Below are 23,561 nucleotides of genomic sequence, written 5' to 3' on the forward strand. Positions count from 1 at the left end.
TCAGCCCTATAGCTTCGGCGCAGTGCCGATCACTGACGTTTGTCAACAAAATGGTGCTTGACTCTTGAGACAGGCTAAATTACACCATATTGTTAATGACATTGAGCATACATTTTTTTAAATACCTTCGCGAAGTAAAACTTCTGTACGTAGTACTTATTATTATTCTGTGGTTAAACTAAAATCAGTCTAGCCGTATTTTGATTGGGTTAACATGCCTTTTAACTGGTTTGTGGACAGCTATTGATATTGTGCTGTCCTTTTTCATCCACTGAGAAGAAAAAGAGGAACTTTTACATAACGATTTTAGTTCAACAGCGATGAGTGATTTGTTCCAATAAAGGTAGCACTTAGGGGCCGTTGATTCTTTTGGCATTTTTATTGGCTCCCCCTTGGTGATACATAAAAAATACTGATGCAACGAATACGAATATTCGTATTCGCCGAATAGTAGATATTTACCGAATATTCATATTCGGTAAATAAATAATTAAAAAAGTAGGTATCCAAACACTATAGCTACAGCGAAACGACGGGAAAGCGCCGGTCAGTATGTAACAAAGTACTCTGAGCCCGGGGTCAAATTCATTCATTTCATTCATTCAATTATCGTTCTTTTCCAGAATTTGACAGTCAATAGCATAGGTCGATTGTACAAATATTATTTTGTTTTGTGATCAGTTACAGTTATTGTCATTTGTAAATTTTAATTACTAAAAAAACCATAATATAAGTTGGATTAATGAGCATTTCATGACTATGTATGTATTCGTATTCGCCGCAAAAGATTTAATATTCGTATTCGTATAAATAGTATTCGTTGCATCACTAATGAAAAAATAAATACACGTTACGCCGCTTTTCGGTTCAGTATCGCGCATTTGCCGAAAAATATATATAATTATACACTTGATATATTAATACGCAAAACATCTTGCCGCAAAATTCGAGGCAATGGATTTAAGATAGATAGATAGATAAAACTATTATTTGCATAACAGAAACACACATTACAAACAGAAAGTATCAAAAGTAGGATAAAATAGTACCCTTAGGACAATAATTATGACATGGTATGGTAAGACAGAAAAAAAAAAAGAAAAAAAAACAGTATGACATACAATATAGGTACGGTACATACTTTATACAGAAATGTGTGTTGCAGCAATGCAAAACGGCAACAGCTCAGTAATTGGTTTACTATAATTAACTTTAAAAAAAAAAAAACAGACTTCAAATGCGTGAACACAAAAAAAACTAAAAATTGAAAATATTGCGTATAAAAAAGTTCATCCCCAATTTTCCACCCTTGGGGGTGAAATATTTTCTTCAAATTCGCATGAAACCACCTTTTTATAATACCTATTCAACAAAAAAATAATCGTTCAAATTGATTTATAATCGGCGGAGATATTGCGTATAAAAAAGTTCATCCCCAATTTTCCACCCTTGGGGGTTGTTTTTTCTATTATTAAATTTAAATGGGACCACCCTTGAGGTATTACCTATACGCAGAAAAAAGATTTGTTCAAATCGGTTCATAATTGGCGGAGTTATCGCGTAACAAACATAGAAAAAAAAAACATACGGGTCGAATTGAGAACCTCCTCCTTTTTTTTTAAGTCGGTTGAAAAGCAAACCACTGATTTTCAGCTATAGCCTAAGGACGAAAGAACGCGCGTAACACGTCAACGTGACGGTTGGGGTGTGGTGAGTTTAAGTACATAAATATAACTAAATATATTAAGATATTTATAATAAAGAGGAAAGGAGAAAATATACTGATAAAAAAAAAATATGCCAGGGTTCAAGGTTAATCTTCCAACGGATATTATAATCTACGTCGCTGCCATAAGGTTCAAAGTACATTACCTGCGTGTCGAGCGCGTCTGGGTCGAGCGCGCCGAACTGCACGTCGAGGAACAGCGCCGCGCCGCCCTCGCCGCCGCCCGGCATCTCCACCGCAGACATCGGGATCTGAAAACAACGGATTATTTATTTATTTATTATATTTTATTCGGAAAACCAACAGCAATACAATACATATAATAATACAAATGATGTTCTTCTTCTTTTTTTTTTGATGATGTTGGCAATACACGAAGAAATATATTCAAAACTGCCACGCGGTCTCGTGCTAGATGGGCGTCTTAAAGGCCACCTTCTATCAACGGGAGCGCGTGGTAAGTAACTTGCTTCTGAATGTATGTAACTTCCTACTTTTTTATATTTTTAAACCGGCAGACAGTGGTGACTGAGTTTGTTGCGGCGCTTCTTCTCAGCACTTGCCAAATGTTGGTCTCGAAGCGCTGGTAGGGCAAAAAAAGAATGAGACATGTATAGGCTCATTAAGAGCATTTGACGATTTGCAAGAACTAATTTAATTAGTCTACACAAATAAAGATAATTTTGATTTTGATTTTGCCACGTCGAGGTCGACTTGATTTGTGCCATTTTCAAGTATTTATGTGATACGAGTTACAAAATGAGATCAAGTAATGATATAATGAAGGATGATAGATGATACCCCTTTGAGTATCAGTAAAGTTGTGGTGCTTTACTGAGACCTCCTATGGACAAATTGAAAGAACCAGAAGAATCACGATGCACTGTTTTGCTTCACTTGCCCACACTCATGCACGTTCACGAACACTTAATGGTTAATAATCCACCATTATTACACATTAATAATCGCCCAAACACGAATTTGAGGAAATAAAACAAAACCGCTAACATGACGCTTCAGATTTCCGCCAAGAAGTCAACAGTGATGTTCAAAAACTTACAAAATAAACATATTAGCATTCTTCATAAGCGAGAGAAACTTGGACGTTCAGTTCTTTCAAATTAGACGTTTATCTGCAAAACCGCACACTATTGGTAATTGTCAAATTCCGACGCAGTTGTCATACATTTTTTTACCGTGTGCGGTTCTGTAAACGCACTACAATCGTCCGGCTCAAAACGTCTAATTTGAAAAAGCTCTTAGTTCCCAATTTTTCTCACCCCTGGGCCACACACATCGCGATAATATTCTGTTGACATTAATTTGACAGCCGAGCCATGCGATTATATTGCGACTATGGAAAAAAGCACCAAAGTATGCGCAAATACTTGGCTACACAAATCACGATAGCGCTAATCTTCGGGTTATCATAATGAGGACAACATTTATAGATGGCAACTCGGATTTAACCCCTTTTCGCTTGTCAGATGAAAGAAAGAAAGAAAGACAATTTTTATATTTAATTCGAAATCCTGAAAACCACAAATCAGATAGACCTCTGTGAACATATACAATGAGCTAGCTGTACATGGGAGTAATATTAAAGTACATCAATCGAACATTATATTGACCCATAACAGCTTGTAAATAAGATCCATATTCACCTTCGACGGCGGAGGCACTCTCGCCCGCTGCGGTTTGCGTTGCGCCGCCATGTCTCCACCGTACACACCGTAAGGCGCTGTGTACACACCTGCGAAGGAAATAGACAAGCATTATACACAAATAGAGGTTAAAGAAACATGCCAAAATGTTTGTGAAGATGCACAAGATTACGTATGTGTGGAAGGTCATTGCTACATAAAAATGTAGCTACATACATGAAAAGATCGCTCTGAAATCACATACCGCTTCGCTCCACTTTGGTGGAAATAAGATGAGATTTTTCTAAGCAATCAGTAACGCACATCTCCCACAAATCCGCCTCCGCCTGGCTAGCTACCACCTTCTTACTTAAGTCTGTCGCCATAACAACAATGTTGACAGCATTGTTGTGTTCCGGCAGTTAGAGGTAAGATAGCCAGTTCCTCCGTGGTTGAGGATTCCGGGTGAAGCTCGCTTCCACCTTCGGCCTGATCATTACTTACCATCAGGTGAGATACAGGCCAAGAGCTTCCTCGTTGTGGATAAAAAAAAAAGACATCCAGTGTCCTCCAAAAACGGTTTCGTTTGTTGCACGTGGTTGTTGGTCTATTCCGAATGAATATTAACTTTATGGGTCGCCATCGATATAATGCACACGGGCTGTATGGCTGAACCTTTAGCGACAGCGCATACTGGGCTACAGTCGCAGCGTTTAGACGCGTTGACTTGACGCTTGTTCTTGTCAATTTCATATATTAGCTTGTCGTCGCGATTCTAACGTGTAGTGTGCGAAGCATTGAACAAAATGTATGAAGTTGTCAGCCTGCAGCTGTCGTCGCGTCTAAAGCCTGGTCCGTGAGCACGTAGAATCCCGTCCAATGACCCCAAGCTACCCATCCTTACCGCTCGCGCGTAATTATATTGCTGTCGCGACTGTGCGACGCGCGCCCGCAGTGAGTGTGCGAGCGCGACAGCAACATAATTACGCGCGAGCGATAAGGATGGGCAGCTTGGGGTCATTGGACGGGATTCTACGTGCTCACGGACCAGGCTTTAGTCGTCTAATCAGCTTGTGAAAGGCGATAAGGTGTTGATCCCTTTCCCAGTTGATAAGTCTGCTATGAGCCCTAGTGTACGCACTGTTGTCGCGGCGTTGCGACTGCTGCGTGAGCTGGGACAGGTACTGCGACTGCGCGGCGGACAGACTGCCTGACATGCCCATCGGTTGCGCGCTCGCTTCCATGCTGCTTGGGTACTGCTGCTGCAAGACAAAGATAAGATAAATACATTATTCAGTACATAGGCAGGCCTGGCTCACTCCGCGCGGTACATCCGATAATTACCTACAGCGAAGCGCCCCGCCGGCGGGTATTATATCAGTCGAGTGTCACGCGCGCGCCCGTCAGGACGCTGGCGTGCGTTGTAGTACCTAATTCTATGATCGAAGTATTATTTAAAAAAATGGACATAAAGAGAAAGAAATATTGTGCGGCGTTCGGGTGTTTAAATTCGAAGAGAAATCTACCGGATTTATCTTTTTTTTCGCTTCCCAAAGATGCTGAAAGGTATGTTGGCCATGTAGGTAATCAATAATTTATTATTGATTCCTATACTATCCTAAGAATTATAATTCTTAGGATAGTATAGGAACCTAACCTAGCATGACTACTGCTCAGAATGCGTTCGTTCGTTTCAGCCAAATGACGTCCACTGCTGGACAAAGGCCTCTCCCAAGGTTTTCCATAATGAATGAGGTACGTACCTCATGACATAAGTAGATTAATTATTTTTNACGCATTTGTATAAAATAGGCATCAAGGTATATTATTAACTAATTATTGAAATTTGGGCGAAAAGCCTATTATGTTATTCACATCAACGTTGCTTGGGACAAGTTATTCTCTAGATCCACACGTTGGACGAATGTCGTTGGGACTTAGTACCAACGTTGGGGCCAACGTAGTCAGTATAACAACAACTCATATGACGTAGCGTTGGTGAAAGCATATCGTATTCGCACCAACGTTTTAACAAGCTATTTTTAAATCCAGACGTTGGACGAGTGGCGTTGGGACTTAGTACCAACGTTGGGACCAACGTAGTCAGTATAACAACACTCATATGACGTAGCGTTGGTGAAAGCATATCGTATTCGCATCAACGTTGGCACAAGCTATTTTCTAGATCCACATATTGGACGAGTGACGTTAGGACTTGGTACCAACATTTAAGGCCAACGTATGGAGCCAGCGTATAACAACACTTACATGAGGTGGCGTTGGTGACTGGAGATTCTGTCGTGACGGGCGCTTGCGTCGTTGGCGCTGATTCCACCACCGACGAGAGCGTCTCGCTTAACTGTTGCTGAAACAAGACAATACAAGGTGCTCATCAATCTAATTTTATTCTAAATAAGAGTACTGTGTACGTTTATCAGTTATTAAGATGTACAAGTACATATGACATTATGTTCGCCTTATGTGCATAACAGTTTGAAATAAATAAATGGTCCTTCGAGCCGGATATGAATCAGCGACTTATGGAATCGATAAAAATAAAATACTACAATAATATTCGCGTGAAGAGTAACAATTTCCTTTATCAGCCACAACTTTGGGCCTCTTCCTCGCCTAATTAATAGAAGGCAACGACTTGAGTCAAGTTATTGGCATAGTTTATTCAAGTCAGACTTAAATTCTACAAATTCGTTTGTTCTTTCAAAGGCCATTCCATTTATACTTAGTACTCACCATACTATTAGAATTAGGATAATTAGTAGTAGTAGGCGCTTCCGTTGTTGTTTCGTGACTACTTGACACCGGCTGAGTTTCCGCTTGTGACGTCACTTGCTGTAAAACGACACAAATTTTGAGTAAAAATCTCCTTTCGCTATTTACTTATCTCTAACCTCTTTTCGAAGTATTGGTTAAACTAAAATCAGTCTAGCCGTATTGTGATTGGGTTAACATGCCTTTCAACTGGTTTGTGGACAGCTATTGATATTGTGCTGTCCTTTTTCGTCCACTGAGAAGAAAAATAGGAACTTTTACATAACCATTTTAGTTCAATAGCGATGAGTGATTTGTTCCAATAAAGGTAGCACTTAGGGGCCGTTGATTCTTTTGGCATTTTTATTGGCTCCCCCTTGGTAATACATAAAAATACTGATTCAACGAATACGAATATTCGTATTTGCCGAATAGTAGACATTTACCGAATATTCGTATTCGGCGAATAAATAATTAAAAAAGTAGGTATCCAAACACTATAGCTACAGCGAAACGACGGGAAAGCGCCGGTCAGTATGTAACAAAGTACTCTGTGGGCCCGGTGTCAAATTCATTCATTTAATTCATTCATTTAATTATCGTTATCTTCCGGAATTTGACCGTCAATTGCATAGGTTGATTGTACAAATATTATTTTGTTTTGTGATTAGTTACAAAGTGATACATTAATCAAAAAATTGTCATTTGTAAATTTTAATTACTAAAACAATAACCATAATATAAAGAGTTGGATTAATGAGCATTTCATGACTATGTACTATGTATGTATTAGTATTCGACGAAATAGATTTAATATTCGTATTCGTAAAAGTAGTACTCACTAGCTCTTGCACGCGGCTACACCGGCGTGAAATTTGGTTTGTCACAGATCGTCACAAATTATAGCCTATATGTTAATCTGGGTTACAAACAACAATACTGTAAAGTTTAAAAAAAACGATCAGTAGTTTTTGCGTGAAAGAGTAACAAACATCCGGCCATCCACACAAACTTTCGCATTTATAATATTAGTAGAATATTCGTAGGATTGCATCACTAATGAAAAAATAAATACACATTACGCCGCTTTTCGGTTCAGTATCGCGCATTTGCCGAAAAAATAAATACACGTGATATATTACTATAGTCTGGTCCGGGAGATCGTAGAATTTTGTCCAATGACTCCAAGCTACCCATCCTTATCGCTCGCATCCTACTCACTGCGGGCGCCCGCAGTGGGTGTGCGAGCGCGACAGCAACATAATTACGCGCGAGCGATAAGGAAGATAGCTTGGGGTCATTGGACAAAATTCTACGTGCTCACGGACCAGGCTTTACGCAAAACATCTTGCCGCAAAATTCGAGACAATGGATATTATGATCTACGTCGCTGCCATAAGGTTCAAAGTACATTACCTGCGTGTCGAGCGCGTCGGGATCGAGCGCGCCGAACTGCACGTCGAGGAACAGCGCCGCGCCGCCCTCGCCGCCGCCCGGCATTTCCACCGCAGACATCGGTATCTGAAAACAACGGATTATTTATTTATTTATTATATTTTATTCGGAAAACCAACAGCAATACAATACAAATAATAATACAAATGATGTTCTTCTTCTTTTTTTTTGATGATGTTGGCAATACACGAAGAAATATATTCAAAACTGCCACGCGGTCTCGTGCTAGATGGGCGTCTTAAAGGCCACCTTCTATCAACGGGAGCGCGTGGTAAGTAACTTGCTTCTGAATGTATGTAACTTCCTACTTTTTTATATTTTTAAACCGGCAGACAGTGGTGACTGAGTATGTTGCGGCGCTTCTTCTCAGCACTTGCCAAATGTTTGTCTCGAAGCGCTGGTAGGGCAAAAAAAGAATGAGACATGTATAGGCTCATTAAGAGCATTTGACGATTTGCAAGAACTAATTTAATTAGTCTACACAAATAAAGATAATTTTGATTTTGATTTTGCCACGTCGAGGTCGACTTGATTTGTGCCATTTTCAAGTATTTATGTGGTACGAGTTACAAAATGAGATCAAGTAATGATATAATGAAAGATGATAGATGATACCCCTTCCCACCCTTTGAGTCTCAGTAAAGTTGTGGTGCTTTACTGAGACCTCCTATGGACAACTTGAGAGACTGTTTTGCTTCACTTGCCCACACTCATGCACGTTGACGAACACTTAATTGTTAATAATCCACCATTATTACACATTAATAATCGCCCAAACACGAATTTGAGGAAATAAAACAAAACCGCTAACATGACGCTTCAGATTCCCGCCAAGAAGTCAACAGTGATGTTCAAAAACTTACAAAATAAACATATTAGCATTCTTCATAAGCGAGAGAAACTTGGACGTTCAGTTCTTTCAAATTAGACGTTTATCTGCAAAACCGCACACTATTGGTAATTGGTAATTGTCAAATCCGACGCAGTTGTCATACATTGTTTTTACCGTGTGCGGTTCTGTAAATGCACTACAATTGTCCGGCTCATAACCTCTAATTTGAAAGAGCTCTTAGTTCCCAATTTTTCTCACCCCTGGGCCACACACATCGCGATAATATTCTGTTGACATTAATTTGACAGCCGAGTCATGTATTGCGACTATGGAAAAAAACACCAAAGTATACGCGAATACCTCACTAGCCTAGCGCTAACCTTCGGGTTATCATAATGAGAACAACATTTATAGAGGGCAACTCGGATTTAACCCCTTTTCGCTTGTCAGATGAAAGAAAGAAAGAAAGACAATTTTTATATTTAATTCAAAATCCTGAAACCCACAAATCAGATAGACCTCTGTGAACATATACAATGAGCTAGCTATACATGGAAGTAATATTAAAGTACATCAATCAAATATTATATTGACCCATAACAGCTTGTAAATAAGATCCATATTCACCTTCGACGGCGGAGGCACTCTCGCCCGCTGCGGTTTGCGCTGCGCCGCCATGTCTCCGCCGTACACGCCGTAAGGCGCTGTGTACACGCCTGCGAAGGAAATAGACAAGCATTATACACAAATAGAGATTTGTACAAGACACAAATTTTAATTTCTAGATGTTTCTGAAGATGCACAAAGATTAGGGATGTGTGGAAGGTCGTTGCTACTTAAAAATGTAGCTAAAGCCTGGTCCGTGAGCACGTAGAATTTTGTCCAATGACCCCAAGCTACCCATCCTTATCGCTCGCGTGTAATTATATTGCTGTCGCGACTATGCGACGGGCGCCCGCAGTGAGTGTGCGAGCGGGACAGCAACATAATTACGCGCGATAAGGATGGGTAGCTTGGGGTCATAGGACAAAATTCTACGTGCTCACGGACCAGGCTTTACATACATGAAAAGATCGCTCTGAAATCACATACTCCCGCTTCGCTCCACTTTGCATGTTTGTGCGTTATTGGCTGCTTTTTTTTAAGCAGCCAGTAACGCACATCTCCCACAAATCCGCCTCCGCCTGGCTAGCTACCACCATTTTACTTAAGTCTGTCGCCATAACAACAATGTTAACAGCATTGTTGTATTCCGGCAGTTAGAGGTAAGATAGCTAGTTCCTCCGTGGTTGAGGATTCCTTGTGAAGCTCGCTTCCACCTTCGGCCTGATCATTACTTACCATCAGGTGAGATACAGGCCAAGAGCTTCCTCGTTGTGGATAAAAAAAATGACATCCAGTGTCCTCCAAAAACGGTTTCGTTTGTTGCACGTGGTTGTTGCTCTATTCCGAAGGAATATTAACTTTATGGGTCGTCATCGCCATCGCGCACGCGGGTTGCACGGCTGAATCTATAGCGACAGCGCACACTGAGCAACAGTCGCAGCGTTTAGACGCGTTGCCTTGACGCCTGTTCTTGTCAATTTTATATATTAGCTTGTCGTCGCGACTCTGACGTGAAGTGTGCGAAGCTTTAAACAAAATGTATGAAGTTGTCAGTCTGCAGCTGTCGTCGCGTCTAACTAATCAACTGTCGCGCTCGCACACTCACTGCGGGCGCGCGTCGCACAGTCGCGACAGCAATATAATTACGCGCGAGCGATAAGGATGGGTAGCTTGGGGTCATTGGACAAAATTCTACGTGCTCACAGACCAGTGTACCTACCATGAGTTTACGTCAGGTGTGCTCGCTAGCGAGTACGTCAAAAATCTCTATGAAGATTTTGTTTCTTCAAAGTAGCCGCTAGGGGCGCTGCACAATATGTCATACAATTAAATGTCATTTTTTTACGCAGTCGCTATCGAGCACACCTAACGTAAACTCATGGTAAGCACACTGGCTTTAGTCGTCTAATCAGCTTGTGAAAGGTGTTGATCCCTTTCCCAGTGGATAAGTCTGCTATGAGCCCTAGTGTACGCACTGTTGTCGCGGCGCTGCGACTGCTGCGTGAGCTGGGACAGGTACTGCGACTGCGCGGCGGACAGACTGCCTGACATGCCCATCGGCTGCGCGCTCGCCTCCATGCTGCTTGGGTACTGCTGCTGCAAGACAAAGATAATAATAAATAATAATAATAATACATCTTTGGACAATTTCACACAGCGCCAGCTAGCCCCAAAGTAAGCAACTTAATGCTTATGTTATGGGTGCTAGCTTAACGGATATACTACTTATATACTTTTTTTTTAAATACATAAATATTATACATAGTCACACCCAGACCCGTCACAGAAATTAAAATTCATCATTTCAATTTCTGCCCGGCCGGGAATCGAACCCGGGACCTCTCGGCATAGTAGTCCGTTCTGAACCACTACACCAAACGGCCGACAAAAAGTATTTATCTTATCAATAATGTATTTATCTTACCAAAAAGATAAGATAAATACATTATTCAGTGCATAGGCTCTTTCCAGGGCGCTTATACACGTCCCAAATATAGCTTGCCCTTCCACCATTTCGGGACAACACATGGGCTGGGGCTAAGAAGTGGCGGAAGACTCAATCACCTTTGTCAACCTCAAGAGCAAACTATTCATGTAAAAAAACTCCATAAGTTCGCCTATTTAGGCCTAGAATGCGCGACATGATAAACTTTTATCGAGGCATTTTATCGATTTGGTCGTCCAAAATGTTATCATTACGCGTATCCTAGCGCGAATGGAAGGGACTGCGCCTACATTACGTTTTCAGGGGTGAGATTATCAACATCAGGTCATTCATTTATTTACTATCCACTACTTCTGCAGCAATTTAGACAGGGACCCTTTGTAATATACTTGAGGCAAACTGAGGATTTCGCTTACACCTACACTGGCTAGACGGGTCAAAAAAGCTTGATGTTTCTTAGTCGCCTTTTACGCACTACAGTTTGCTAATAATGCTATGTCAACGACTTCAATCGGGCTACAGTCCTCTCAACTTAAGCTNCCAAGGTTTTCCATAATGAATGAGGTACGTACCTCATGACATAAGTAGATTAATTATTTTTTTCACTAGACAGCAACCCTAACAGCGTAAGAAGAGTTCAGAGGCACGCGATAGAAAGAGACAAAACTTGTAGGTGAATAAAATTGTAGGTACGTAGTGCTGTGCGAGCTGAATTCCACTGTATCGCGTCGGAGCAAGACTCGCATTTATTTAAATCGTCTTGCGGAGTAATCCTTCTGTACCTGTACTATTACTTATTCTGTGACATAGGCTCTTTCCAGGGCGCTTATACACGTCCCAAATATAGCTTGCCCTACCACCACTTCGGGACAACACATGGGCTGGTGCTAAGAAGTGGCGGACGACTCAATCACCTCAGCCTCAAGAGCAAACTATTCATGTAAAAAAACTCCATAAGTTCGCCTATTTAGGCCTAGAATGCGCGGCATGATACACTTTTATCGAGGCATTTTATCGATTTGGTCGTCTAAAATGTTATCATTACGCGTATCCTAGCGCGAATGGAAAGGACTGCGCCTAAATTACGTCTTCGGAGCGTGACTATCAACATCAACATTTATTTACTATTTACTGCAGGACTACAGAACATGAGATCCTCTCTAATTTACCAAACAGATCAAATGGAGGATTTCCGGCTTTCTTAGCCTTTTAGGACATCGATGTGTTGTTCTATTTTGCTAAAACAGTTCGATTACAATGTGCGGTCACTACAGTCCGATTCAAACTTAATGGCGGCTCGAATGCAGTTACGCATTTCTTCGCCTCAATGACACCTAATATTGTGTACTGCGCAACTCGTGCGATGCTCCGAACTACTATAAAGTTGGTACCCGAGATTTTTTTCAATAGTCGTTGCCATACAAAACCTATGGGAAGCCGCGACCAAAAGTTAGTATCACAAAGTCCATTTGAAGTGTCAAAATACTGGTTCATAATACATCATCATTTCAGCCATAAGACATCCACTGCTGAACATATGCCTCCCCCAATGTTTACCATGTTGATCAATTGGTAGCAGCCTGCGTCCAGCGCTTCCCTGCTACCTTTATGATGTCGTCGTTTCACCTTGTGGGTGGACGTCTCACGCTTCCAAAATACTGATCAAAATTGAATTTTTTTTTATTCATATAAAATAATGCAATCTGTCTCCTTTATGGACATTTAGCAATATGTGTAATAAATCTTTTGTGGTCCAGTTCCAGTGACAAGGCCACGTCAATATAAAAGGACAGATTCGCACATGTCCCTGTCTTGCTTGAAATTTGCCGTATTAGGTATTATTGACACAAATCTAGAGGCGTTCTTTTTTTCAGTCTTGAGAATACCACTCTCGGTTTCATCAGCTCCACTGCAAGCTCGTTTACGTGGTTTAGAATACGGTCCGTATAAATTGAATAAATCTTTTTAATTTTTTATTACCTGGTGGTGGTGGTAGGCGTCGTGCGTCGCGTGATTCGGCGCGGGCTCCGGCGCGGGCTCGGCGGGCGACACGCGGCTGGCCGCCGCCACGCCGGCTGTTACGCCCGCCGCCGCCGCCGCCGGCTGTTGCTGTGGATGTACAACACTATTAAGTATGCCGCCACGACTAATGGCGCCATGTAAAGCCAAATGGAAAAAAAGCAGTAACAAATTGAAAATGTCAATCGATTCAATTTCGTTGCAGGTCCAATCAATTTGACTTCCCCCAAGATATTGCATTAACTATTTTTCTGGTTTTTATTGGCGATCAAGCTGTAGATCCTGGCTATAAAGAAATTTGGAAAAAAGAGATGGAAATAGTGCCAATCGAATTCGAGCATCGAGCAGTGTTAAGCTAAAGAGAGGAAAACAACGTTTGTGCAATTGTTTGTTGTCCCTAATAAAATAAAATAAATAAAACATTGCCGAAGACTTTTTGAAGAGAAAGTGAAGCTAACTTAAACTTTGTTTGGCCAAACGTGTCTAAGTTAACACAGAGACGGAGAAAAAGTGGAACGTTTTGCAATTTTGTTATTTTTCTAAAATTTCATGTTCATTAACAACCAACGATTTAAGGCAGAGTCTCTGATGCTAACATACGAATGGACGAAAAATAGCGTAAATATAAACCCGTAGTCACAAACATTACTATGAGGTCTCACAGTGCGCGTGGAGGGCACAGGGTCTCAAAAACCTATTCATAGACAATACCTAAGACAGACACGTACCAATCACAAAGCTCTATTCAATGTTGTACGTTCGACTTCACATAGCGTTGCTGCTTCACTTAACCAAGCATTTTTTGTGAATACGGGTGTTAAAAGCGTACAATTTCCAAGGCGAGCATCTGTGCCCTCTACTGCCCTCGTCACTCCCGTGTACTTACGTCAATGAGCGAGTGGTGGTGATGAGTGTTGTGGTAGGTGTAGGTGCCAATATGGCTCTCCGTCGGCCCGTTGGTCTCCGGCGTGTCCCAATCCTCCTGCCGACACCATCAGTGTATTAAAACATGGCGAATAATAAGAAGTCTATAGTTTTCCAGTCAGAAAACTTTAAAAGTTCACACTCATCAACGAGGGTTCGATCCCCACCGTCGCTCGACTATTGTGGTGCACCCACTCGTAACACTCGCATATTTAGCTTACAACGAGAGAGAAAATAATACTTAAATGTCCTGAATAAGCCTACACTAAAGTCCGGTCGCCGAGCAGATAGAATTTCGTCCAATGACCCCAAGCTACCCATCATTATCGCTCGCGCGTAATTATATTACTGTCGCGACTGCGACGGGCGGCTGCAGTGAGTGTGCGAGCACGATAGAAATATAATTACGCGCGAGCGATAAGGATGGGTAGCTTGGGGTCATTGGACGAAGTTCTATCTGCTCGGCGACCGGACTTTACACAGCAATAAATTATAACACAAGCACTGACCTGCTGTGGATTGGCGGGCGGGCCGGCCGACGGCTCGGCCGGCGCGGCGCTGGCACTCGGAACGAACACCAACCCCAATAGAACGAACATCACGTTAATACAGAGCGTACACGTAGCAGAACAATTACAGGGTGGAATTTTGTAATGTCACCTGGAGGGAAAGTACTCTTAATATTGTAGATAGAATTTTTTTCTCAAAGAAAACATTCCTTTTTTTTTAAAGAAATAGCCGAACCCGGGAATCGAACCAACTAAAATCTGTTAAAAATTACACCCTGTATTTTTATTGCATCGATCGTTAAGGTTAAGTATAGCCTGACCAGGAACATAAAAACCCTGGCACAGAGGCGCTTCAATTGCATTTGATAGTGCAACACTGAGTACAGTCGTACATGTGTTAAAGTAATAGGCTAACTTTATGTATCAGGATTCAGGATTACGGGCTAATTTGATATTTTCATAAATTAACGAAAAATATTATTAAAGATAACCTGGTTTAAATAAATTAAATGAAACCATCAATCGAGCTAGTAGGATTTATTTTATTATTCATCAATAATCAAATTCAGAACATGAATATTCAACTGTAATGTCTGCTCATGAACGCTTCAAACTCGGTACTTCTTTCCCAATTCCATAAAATTCAAAACTTAGAAAGTGACAAAAAACTTTAAAATAGGTAGTTGAAACAGACTACAGCTAATTTTCATAGTGGACTGTACCATGCGATAAACATGTCAGTCAATTTGACAACCTTTGTCGGAAACATTATTCAATGAAAATATTGTCCGAACCCTTAGTATTTCTCTTCGACAAATACATTANATTTTATAAAGTTTGTCTTTTTGTTGTATTTTGTAAGGCTGGCTGGACGCCCTCTCTATAAACGGTGCTCGCAGAATATCAGCGTCGAGGTACTTCGTGCCTTGGCATATGCTGAGCGAGGACCTGTTTTTATTTATTTATTTATTTAAAAGGATGTGTCAAGTGTCGTTACATCGGCCCAATTGGTAGCAAGTGTTTTATAGACTTCCTTTTAATAAAACATTAAAATTTTATTTACTTGTATGTGTTTTACTAACGGTACTTTTGGCGATCACTCACACAAATGCAATTCTCAGCTTAAGTTGATAGGACTGTAGGATGCGCGCCGTGATAAATTCTTATCGATGATTTTAGTCGTCAAAATGTTTATCGATAATAAATCGGTATAATGGCACGATAAACGCTTATCGCGGCGCGCCTCCTAGGCCTCTGGCCGTGCGAATCTCCTCAGTTCCGATACAATATCGTAAAGAAATGATATGACAATAAAAGCATATAGGATTGTGCCGTGTTAGGAGACCGTATGAATGAGGCGCGAGTTGTTGTTAGTCTCTGATATTAGTCTGTTTTTTAACGTAATTTTATAGATATACATTAAAGGTAAATGATGTCACAGCATCAACACTATACGTGATAAATGTGCTGACACTGTGAACGTGATCAAGATAAGACATGCAGATGTGTAAGTATTGTGTAGTACATAGTAATATGATTAGTTATTAAGTATTATTATCCTGTAAACAATAACACCATTCCTGCCTGATCCTTCAAAATTTTCTCACTTCCCGGGTATATTCCTATAAAATCCGTTTCCCAACCTTTACACCTCGTCATTGGCAAATGCACAAGCCGTGCGTGCCAGAAAAAAAAAAAGGTATTGTGTATACCGGCACAGTTTAAAACATATCTCCTTACCTGGTGATGATGATAATCTTTTTCTTAAAGGTTTTAAACCTTTGTTTGTCACCTGTCATCCGCTTTGCAATGGAGGGAAGTCGAACCTTAATTTCGAACTCCTCCTATGTTCTTCTGATTAATTTCGTTGCGGGTCCAATGACAGTTTAACTTTCCCCCGCGACAAACTTGACCTTCATTGGTTGGGTTTTTGTGGCGGTCAAGCTGTAGATCCTGGCTACACAGGAGTTGCAGTGGTGGGAATAGTCCCGTACCTGGTGATGGTGGTAGGCGTCGTGCGGCGCGTGCGTCGGCGCGGGCTCCGGCGCGGGCTCGGCGGGCGACACGCGGCTGGCCGCCGCCACGCCGGCTGTTACTCCCGCCGCCGCCGCCGCCGGCTGTTGCTGTGGATGTACAACACTATTAAGTATGCCGCCACGACTAATGGTGCCATGTAAAGCCAAATGGAAAAAAAGCAGTAACAAATTGAAAATGTCAATCGATTCAATTTCGTTGCAGGTCCAATCAATTTGACTTCCCCCAAGATATTGCATTAACTATTTTTCTGGTTTTTATTGGCGATCAAGCTGTAGATCCTGGCTACAAAGAAATTTGGAAAAGAGAGATGGAAATAGTGCCAATCGAATTCGAGCATCGAGCAGTGTTAAGCTAAAGGGAGGAAAACATTGCCGAAACAACCAACGATTTAAGGCAGAGTCTGACGCTAACATACGAATGGACGAAAAATAGCGCAAATACATATAAACCCGTAGTCACAAACATTACTATGAGGTCTCACAGTGCGCGTGGAGGGCACAGGGTCTCAAAAACCTATTCATAGACAATACCTAAGACAGACACGTACCAATCACAAAGCTCTATTCAATGTTGTACGTTCGACTTCACATAGCGTTGCTGCTTCACTTAACCAAGCATTTTTTGTGAATACGGGTGTTAAAAGCGTACAATTTCCAAGGCGAGCATCTGTGCCCTCTACTGCCCTCGTCACTCCCGTGTACTTACGTCAATGAGCGAGTGGTGGTGATGAGTGTTGTGGTAGGTGTAGGTGCCAATATGGCTCTCCGTCGGCCCGTTGGTCTCCGGCGTGTCCCAATCCTCCTGCCGACACCATCGGTGTATTAAAACATGGCGAATAATAAGAAGTCTATAGTTTTCCAGTCAGAAAACTTTAAAAGTTCACACTCATCAACGAGGGTTCGATCCCCACCGTCGCTCGACTATTGTGGTNGGATGAAATCTCTCTAACAAAGTTGATAAATCAAATGAAAGAAAAACCATGAAATCTTAAATTATTTTAATTATGTACAGAAAATTGTAAGGTATGTTAGTGAATTTTCGAAAAACTTTGAATGCAGTACTTACTTTTAAAAAATAAAAAAATATTTTCTTTCTTTCAATCAAATTTTGTATCTACAGTATTAAGAGTACTTTCCCTCCAGGTGGCATTACAAAATTCCACCCTGTATACAGGGTGCGGCTAAAGTGATCAGAGTATTGGAAGACGCTATAAGGCTCGGCGCAAATGGTCCACCGATTGTTCACAGCCAACGGTGGTTATCACGCGCTACCGCCACATTTCTAAGAGTGGATTCGACCAAACAAGAGTTAATATTAATCTCGGAATAAATCTTCAGTGACATATTTCCTGAAACTGTCAATGTGACTATTATACAAGGAGTTATTCTCGGATAAAAGTTCGGTCGAATCGGGCCTTAGTGTTAGAAGCGAGCGACAGCCACCGGTGTCTGCAAGCCGCCACATCTTATAACCCGCTCGTTGCTGCGCAGTCTGAAGATGGATTAAATTAAGACGGAATAGGTATTTGGATTAGGTACTGATTTTACTAATCCAACCCATCTTTAGCGGGGGGTGGAGCAGTGCGACAGTGGCGGGTGTCAGCTTTGGGTGGCGCGTAGTGACCACTAGTGGCGAGTCGCGGACACAATGTGGTCGGTGGCCCATTTGCGCCAAGCCTTAATTTTGCAAATAGCGTCAAGTGTCAAATTGGTTTCCACGTATATTTTATGTTAAAGTTGTTGAAAAAGATACTAATGTTTCTGTTGTTACAAAAAGAGAAGACTGGTACCTTGCTATCTATGGATCCAGCCCACTCCTCGTTGTCCCAGTCTTCTGTGGCGGGGAACGTGTCGCCCAAGTTGTTGCCTGCAACGATTTGGATTTAAATTTATTATCATATACCGAGCGTGCTGATGTCGTGAAAGACAAGTCAGAAAACGGCTTTAGTCGCCTCTTACAACATCCATGGAAGGAATGAAGATGGTCTTATTCTACTCTGCTAGAAAGACACAGCTGAGACGTGCCGTTTGTGTGTGAAATAGAAAGACCGTACCTATTGATGCCCACAAGGGGGCGTTATCGCCCACATCGGGAAAGGCTGCGCTAGATGATAATGGTTGGGGTGCGATGATGAGGGACCTCCTCGTGGTGCACCCTGGGCAACGTCCGCGTGGTCTGTTCACTCGGGCGGCTAACTTCTCACCTGCGCGGCAGGTCTCGTCTACTCGGTGTGCCTGTCGGGCAACCCGTAACCCAACCCGGGCCCATTCTTTGGAAGGCCGCTTTAGATACTTCTCTTATCAGCAGAGCTGACTGAGCAGCGGCATGGAGCAGACTGTAACCCGCTATAGTCTANTAGCTAATTAGCAATCGTTCATCATAATTCATACTTAATTAAAAGTAGCACATTATATGAAATTGCTAAATTTTAACACTGCGAATAAAAATCATTGCCTGTGAAATTTCACATGTGAAATCACATGAATAAAAATCATCATTTCATGAAATGAAAATGAACGAAAAATAGCAATCATTTCCATGCCTAGCTCGTGTAAAGCGTGTGTCTGTGTGCGTGAGTCTGAGCCCCGATTACGGTAACTTTTATAACGTCTACAATCCAGACGCGTTTCTGATTCTGCGATACGATTGGTCAAAACAGCTGACGTACGCTGTTGAACGACCAATCGTATCGCAAAATCGAGAAGCGTGTCTGGATTGTTTGTATTAAGCTTCCGTACTGTTTGATTTATCTACTGTGTCTGTGGTCTTTGGTCTTGTCTTGTTGTCATTGTCATTCATTTTGTTGGAGTTTGGAGTTGGATCCATATCTGTGGAGTTGGATTTCAAATTGAAATCGTTGGATTTCAAATTGAAATCTTCAATCTGTCTCATCTGTGTCTTCAATCAACAATTTTTCCAAAGTAACTACTTTACAATTTAATGAAAACTACGTTGTGAACAATTTTGGGGTACATTTGATAATCTTATAACCTGTTCAAACTTACAAAATATGACTGACTCAACGATGGATGTAGTGTAAGTTAATTTCTTTTATTAATCTAAGTTTTTAAATTACTGCTTTGTGTTTCTTACCGGTAACCGTCATTACCAAGGCACCACATAGAGCCAAAGTTGACTACATTTGGGAATTTTGGAATGAGATATAATACTAGTGTTGTTAGGTACAATTTATCATAATAAATTGTAATAATATCATAATACTAGCTTTGCCCGCGACTTCGTAGCTCGTAGTCACAGTTTGAATCTAATCTAAGGTTTGAATAATTTTTCCCGTTTAGGTAACATTTTTTTTAATGCTTCGTCCCTATTGTTTTTTTAATAGCCTAGTCTTCCTTGATAAATGGGCTATTCAATGCTGCTTTTACACTGCACGGAAATTAGCCAAGTCTTGGCTAATTTCCGCATAGTGTAAATCCGCGACAATACAAAAATAACCAGCAGTTCAAGTAAACAAACAAACTATTTGGCTTTCTAATATTATACAGTGTGAGTCTTGATAAAGTGCACACATGAAAATAGGTGAAAGTAGACCCATTTTTATCGACAGAAAAAGGGTCAAAAAATATTTGAGATTTTTATAAATTTTTTATTTTAGATTTTTTTTTCTTTCAATTAGGTACTTACTGTAAAGAAAACGTAATAACTTTTAAACTAAGAGGTATATCCTGATAAAATAAAAACAGAAATAATGCTAAATAACAGGCAATACTAAAACAATACACAAAATACCCAGAAAATGGCAAAAAATAATAAAAAATGTTACATTTTGAGAAAAATCGGCATTTTAAATCGTGTTTTTTTTTGGTTATTTGAAAAATTTCTCTAATAAATGCCCTTAGAACAGGTGGTTTTTATTACTTTGTGTTACTCACTATCGTATTACCTTTGTAATATAAAAAATCTCATATCTCTATCCCTATCACAACGTTTGCAATAAATATTACACATTTAAACATTATACTTTAAAATTGTTTGATTGTGATTTTATCAAAAGTGATTTTGACTAAAAGCTCTTGGTCAAAACCACTTTTGACTGGAAAAATCAGTCAAAAGTAATATTGACCAAGATCATCTAAATTATTATTACAAGCTTTATATTCACTTCACTTGTTAGTATGTGTGCGACAAATGTTGCAACTGTAGGTATTTAAGACCAGTTTTCCTCAACCGATTAAGCTGAAATTTGGTATACTTATGTAACAAGTACAATGACAATACAATGTTATGGTACCATTGAGCTGGACTGATGATGGAGTCAGGAGTTGGCCATAGGAACTCCTAAACGAAACAGCAAAATCGCATCGAATTTGGATTCATTGGATTTGTCTTTTCGAGCAGTTTATTGCTAGATAATGTCCAGGGTCCTGATGATGGGAGTCAGGAGGTGGTCATAGGAACTCCCTAAACGAAATGGCGGAAACTTATCATGTTTGGGTTCGTTGGATGTGACTTCCTGAGCACTTTGGTGCTTAATGATGACGAGGGCCCAGAGATTTAGATACAACTAAAAAGTGTAAAATAAAATCCCGCATGGAATTTATATTTTTGCGCTACAAGCTTTCAAAATTATTTGAACCTTGCATAGAATTATATTTGTCGTTTTAGTACAAATGCATTTTTTTTCCTTTTTATATCTGCAATCGACTTGGGTCATAATCAGATGTTTTGTCTTGCTTTTTTGTTTGTGTTCATGAGGAGGGGTATTTCAGTAAATTCTCTCCCTTGGTCTTCACTCATTCACGTAGCAATCTAGTCCAGCCTTCCAATATTCAGTCCAAGCCACTAGCATTTTGGTCCAACTGTAATATTTGCCATCTTTTCAGTCTTGTGGTGGTCTTGTGGGTTTGTTCCACTATTTCTCTAGCGAGTTGGTGTGTGTACAACTGCATTTCAGAATAAAAGCTTGTTTTTAAAAAAGTTATTTTTTATTATAATTTTATTTATAGGTAACTATGCTTNAATCACGCGCGCGGACGCGTTGTCAGTGTGAAGTGCCGCGCGTGTTTTCTATACAAACTGAGGTACTTGCATAAAATTATTAAATCTGTCGCCCCGCGCTCCGCGGCGGAGCGCGGCGCAGTGTGATAACCGCCTTAGTGCCAACGACGCCGCGTCACTAACGACGCGACAGTGACGCTCTAGTGACTTTGGATACCCACGACAGACGCACAGTCGAATCACACTTGCCGCGCGAATTAAGCAATGAGGGCTATCGTTTTTATACTTAACAGTTGGCACCCCTGACGATTGACAGGACCTTACTCTACAGTGGCGCCATCTTGATGAGTGCAAATGCGATAGTCCTCCTACCACTTTAGCGCTCACAAGTTGGTGCCACTGTCTTCGCTACTAGCAAGTGACAGGACCTTACTCTACAGTGGCGCTAACTGGTGAGCGCTAAAACGATAGCCCTTATTAATGTAATATTTTTTTTACAAATTTACTCGTAATAACTATTTGAAATTCTTGTTTAGGTTAATTGAGAAAGATTATTAATTGTTATTTTGGAAGGACGAAAACGCAAGCGCGGCCGAGCGACTGACGCGGGCGTCTGACAACGCGGTTACCGCGGCACTGTGACGTCACAAACGCCGCGTCAGTGTCGCTGCGTTCAAAGGTCGTTCCCTAGAATTTCATATATTTGCATAGAACATCTATTTGTCGCTCTATCACGACGTCACAATCGCGGCGCCACTGATGCTATAGACGCTCGCTTCGAAAGGCTTCCTTAACAGAACAATATACAGGGTGCGACTAAAGTGATCATTGTATTGGGACACGCTATAAATTGTGGAAATAGCGTCAAATGTCAACTCGGTTTTCACATATTTTTCAAATACAGGGTAAAAACGATAAGTGATCTCACTCGATTATTTCTTAATTATACAAGATAACTTGTTACTGATCCTGAAAGTGCTTCACGAGCTCTTTCAAACGGTATCAATGATAAGTTACAGAATAAAGTGGATCTATCTGAAAATTCAATGTTTTCAGCTCATGAAGCACTTTCAGGATCAGTGACTAGGTTTTTGATATCTTGTATAGTTTAGAAATAATCGAGTGATATCACTTATCGTTTCTAGTATATTTTATGTTAAAGTTGTTAAAAAGATATTAATTCTGTTGCTACAAAAGGAGATAACTGGTACCTTGCTATCTATGGATCCAGCCCACTCCTCGTTGTCCCAGTCTTCTGTGGCGGGGAAAGTGTCGCCCAAGTTGTTGCCTGCAAACATTACAAATTCAATAATTATTTATGAAATAATTGCAATACTTTGACAGTAATGGAGAAGTTTCCTATCACATTTATTTAAATTACCTACAATTTTCCTGAGCAACAGGAATTTTCCTAATTCAGGTATTAACCTGCCACAATTTCTTGATTGTCAATAATATTCTTATTGTTTTATATGTATTGTATGTGGTGAGAAATAAACAAAATAAATAATATTTTCGCAGGGTACTCAAACCTAGGCGGTGCTGTAACGTCACGCCACGTTCAAGTTTCAACTATAATGCTTACCATCCCTGGTGCATTGTCGAGAATGACACTAAAATGACAGTCTTCTTCTTCTTTTTGTATCAGATTTATATTTATTTTGGCCAGGTCTTAGATGTTTTACACAATTTTACTAAGAAAAAAATCTTGAGTGAAATGTCTGAAAAATTATACACTACTAGATTTATAAAAATTTTATCTGTCAACAGCACTGGATCTGGGGCGATTCATTGTGTTCCTGGGACGATGCATCTTTAGGGGCCTGTAACTTCTTTATTTGTAGAGATATTTTCATTAATCTATCACAAATATAATGATTTATCAATAGAAACAAGTTTATTAATAGAAAAAAATATTTTAATTTCTTCATTGATGAAGGGATTTCATCATCACTGCACGGCCCAGTGTGTGCGAGCGCGACAGCAATATAATTACGCGTGAGCGATAAGGATGGGTCATTGCACGAAATTCTATCTGCCCGGCGACTGGACTTCAATATAGTCAGGGGTTACCTGCGGGCCCGGTGTCGGGCCAGGTGTCGTGGTCGGGGCGCGCCCGGAGTCTGGTCGGTACCCA

General features: G+C 40.7%; 1 protein-coding gene across 1 annotated transcript in view; it reads right to left on the reverse strand.

Moving 5' to 3' along the window:
* lig (ubiquitin-associated protein-like lingerer) overlaps nucleotides 1-23,555 on the reverse strand; it is a 57,740-nt gene extending 34,185 nt beyond the window's left edge. The window contains exons 1-8 of the mRNA XM_028301286.1: nucleotides 23,498-23,555; nucleotides 18,255-18,331; nucleotides 14,429-14,497; nucleotides 13,882-13,977; nucleotides 12,957-13,085; nucleotides 10,507-10,627; nucleotides 3,391-3,479; nucleotides 1,873-1,977 (exon numbers count right to left, since the gene is read on the reverse strand). Coding sequence (XP_028157087.1) covers nucleotides 1,873-1,977; nucleotides 3,391-3,479; nucleotides 10,507-10,609 — 297 coding nt within the window. The 5' untranslated portion in view covers nucleotides 10,610-10,627; nucleotides 12,957-13,085; nucleotides 13,882-13,977; ... (1 more) ...; nucleotides 18,255-18,331; nucleotides 23,498-23,555. The remainder of the gene's footprint in view (nucleotides 1-1,872; nucleotides 1,978-3,390; nucleotides 3,480-10,506; nucleotides 10,628-12,956; nucleotides 13,086-13,881; nucleotides 13,978-14,428; nucleotides 14,498-18,254; nucleotides 18,332-23,497) is intronic.
* Nucleotides 23,556-23,561: the final 6 nt, after the last annotated feature.

Source organism: Ostrinia furnacalis, unplaced genomic scaffold (assembly GCF_004193835.3).
Source record: "Ostrinia furnacalis isolate ACB-3 unplaced genomic scaffold, ASM419383v2 OfSCF0907, whole genome shotgun sequence".
Taxonomy (NCBI): domain Eukaryota; kingdom Metazoa; phylum Arthropoda; class Insecta; order Lepidoptera; family Crambidae; genus Ostrinia; species Ostrinia furnacalis.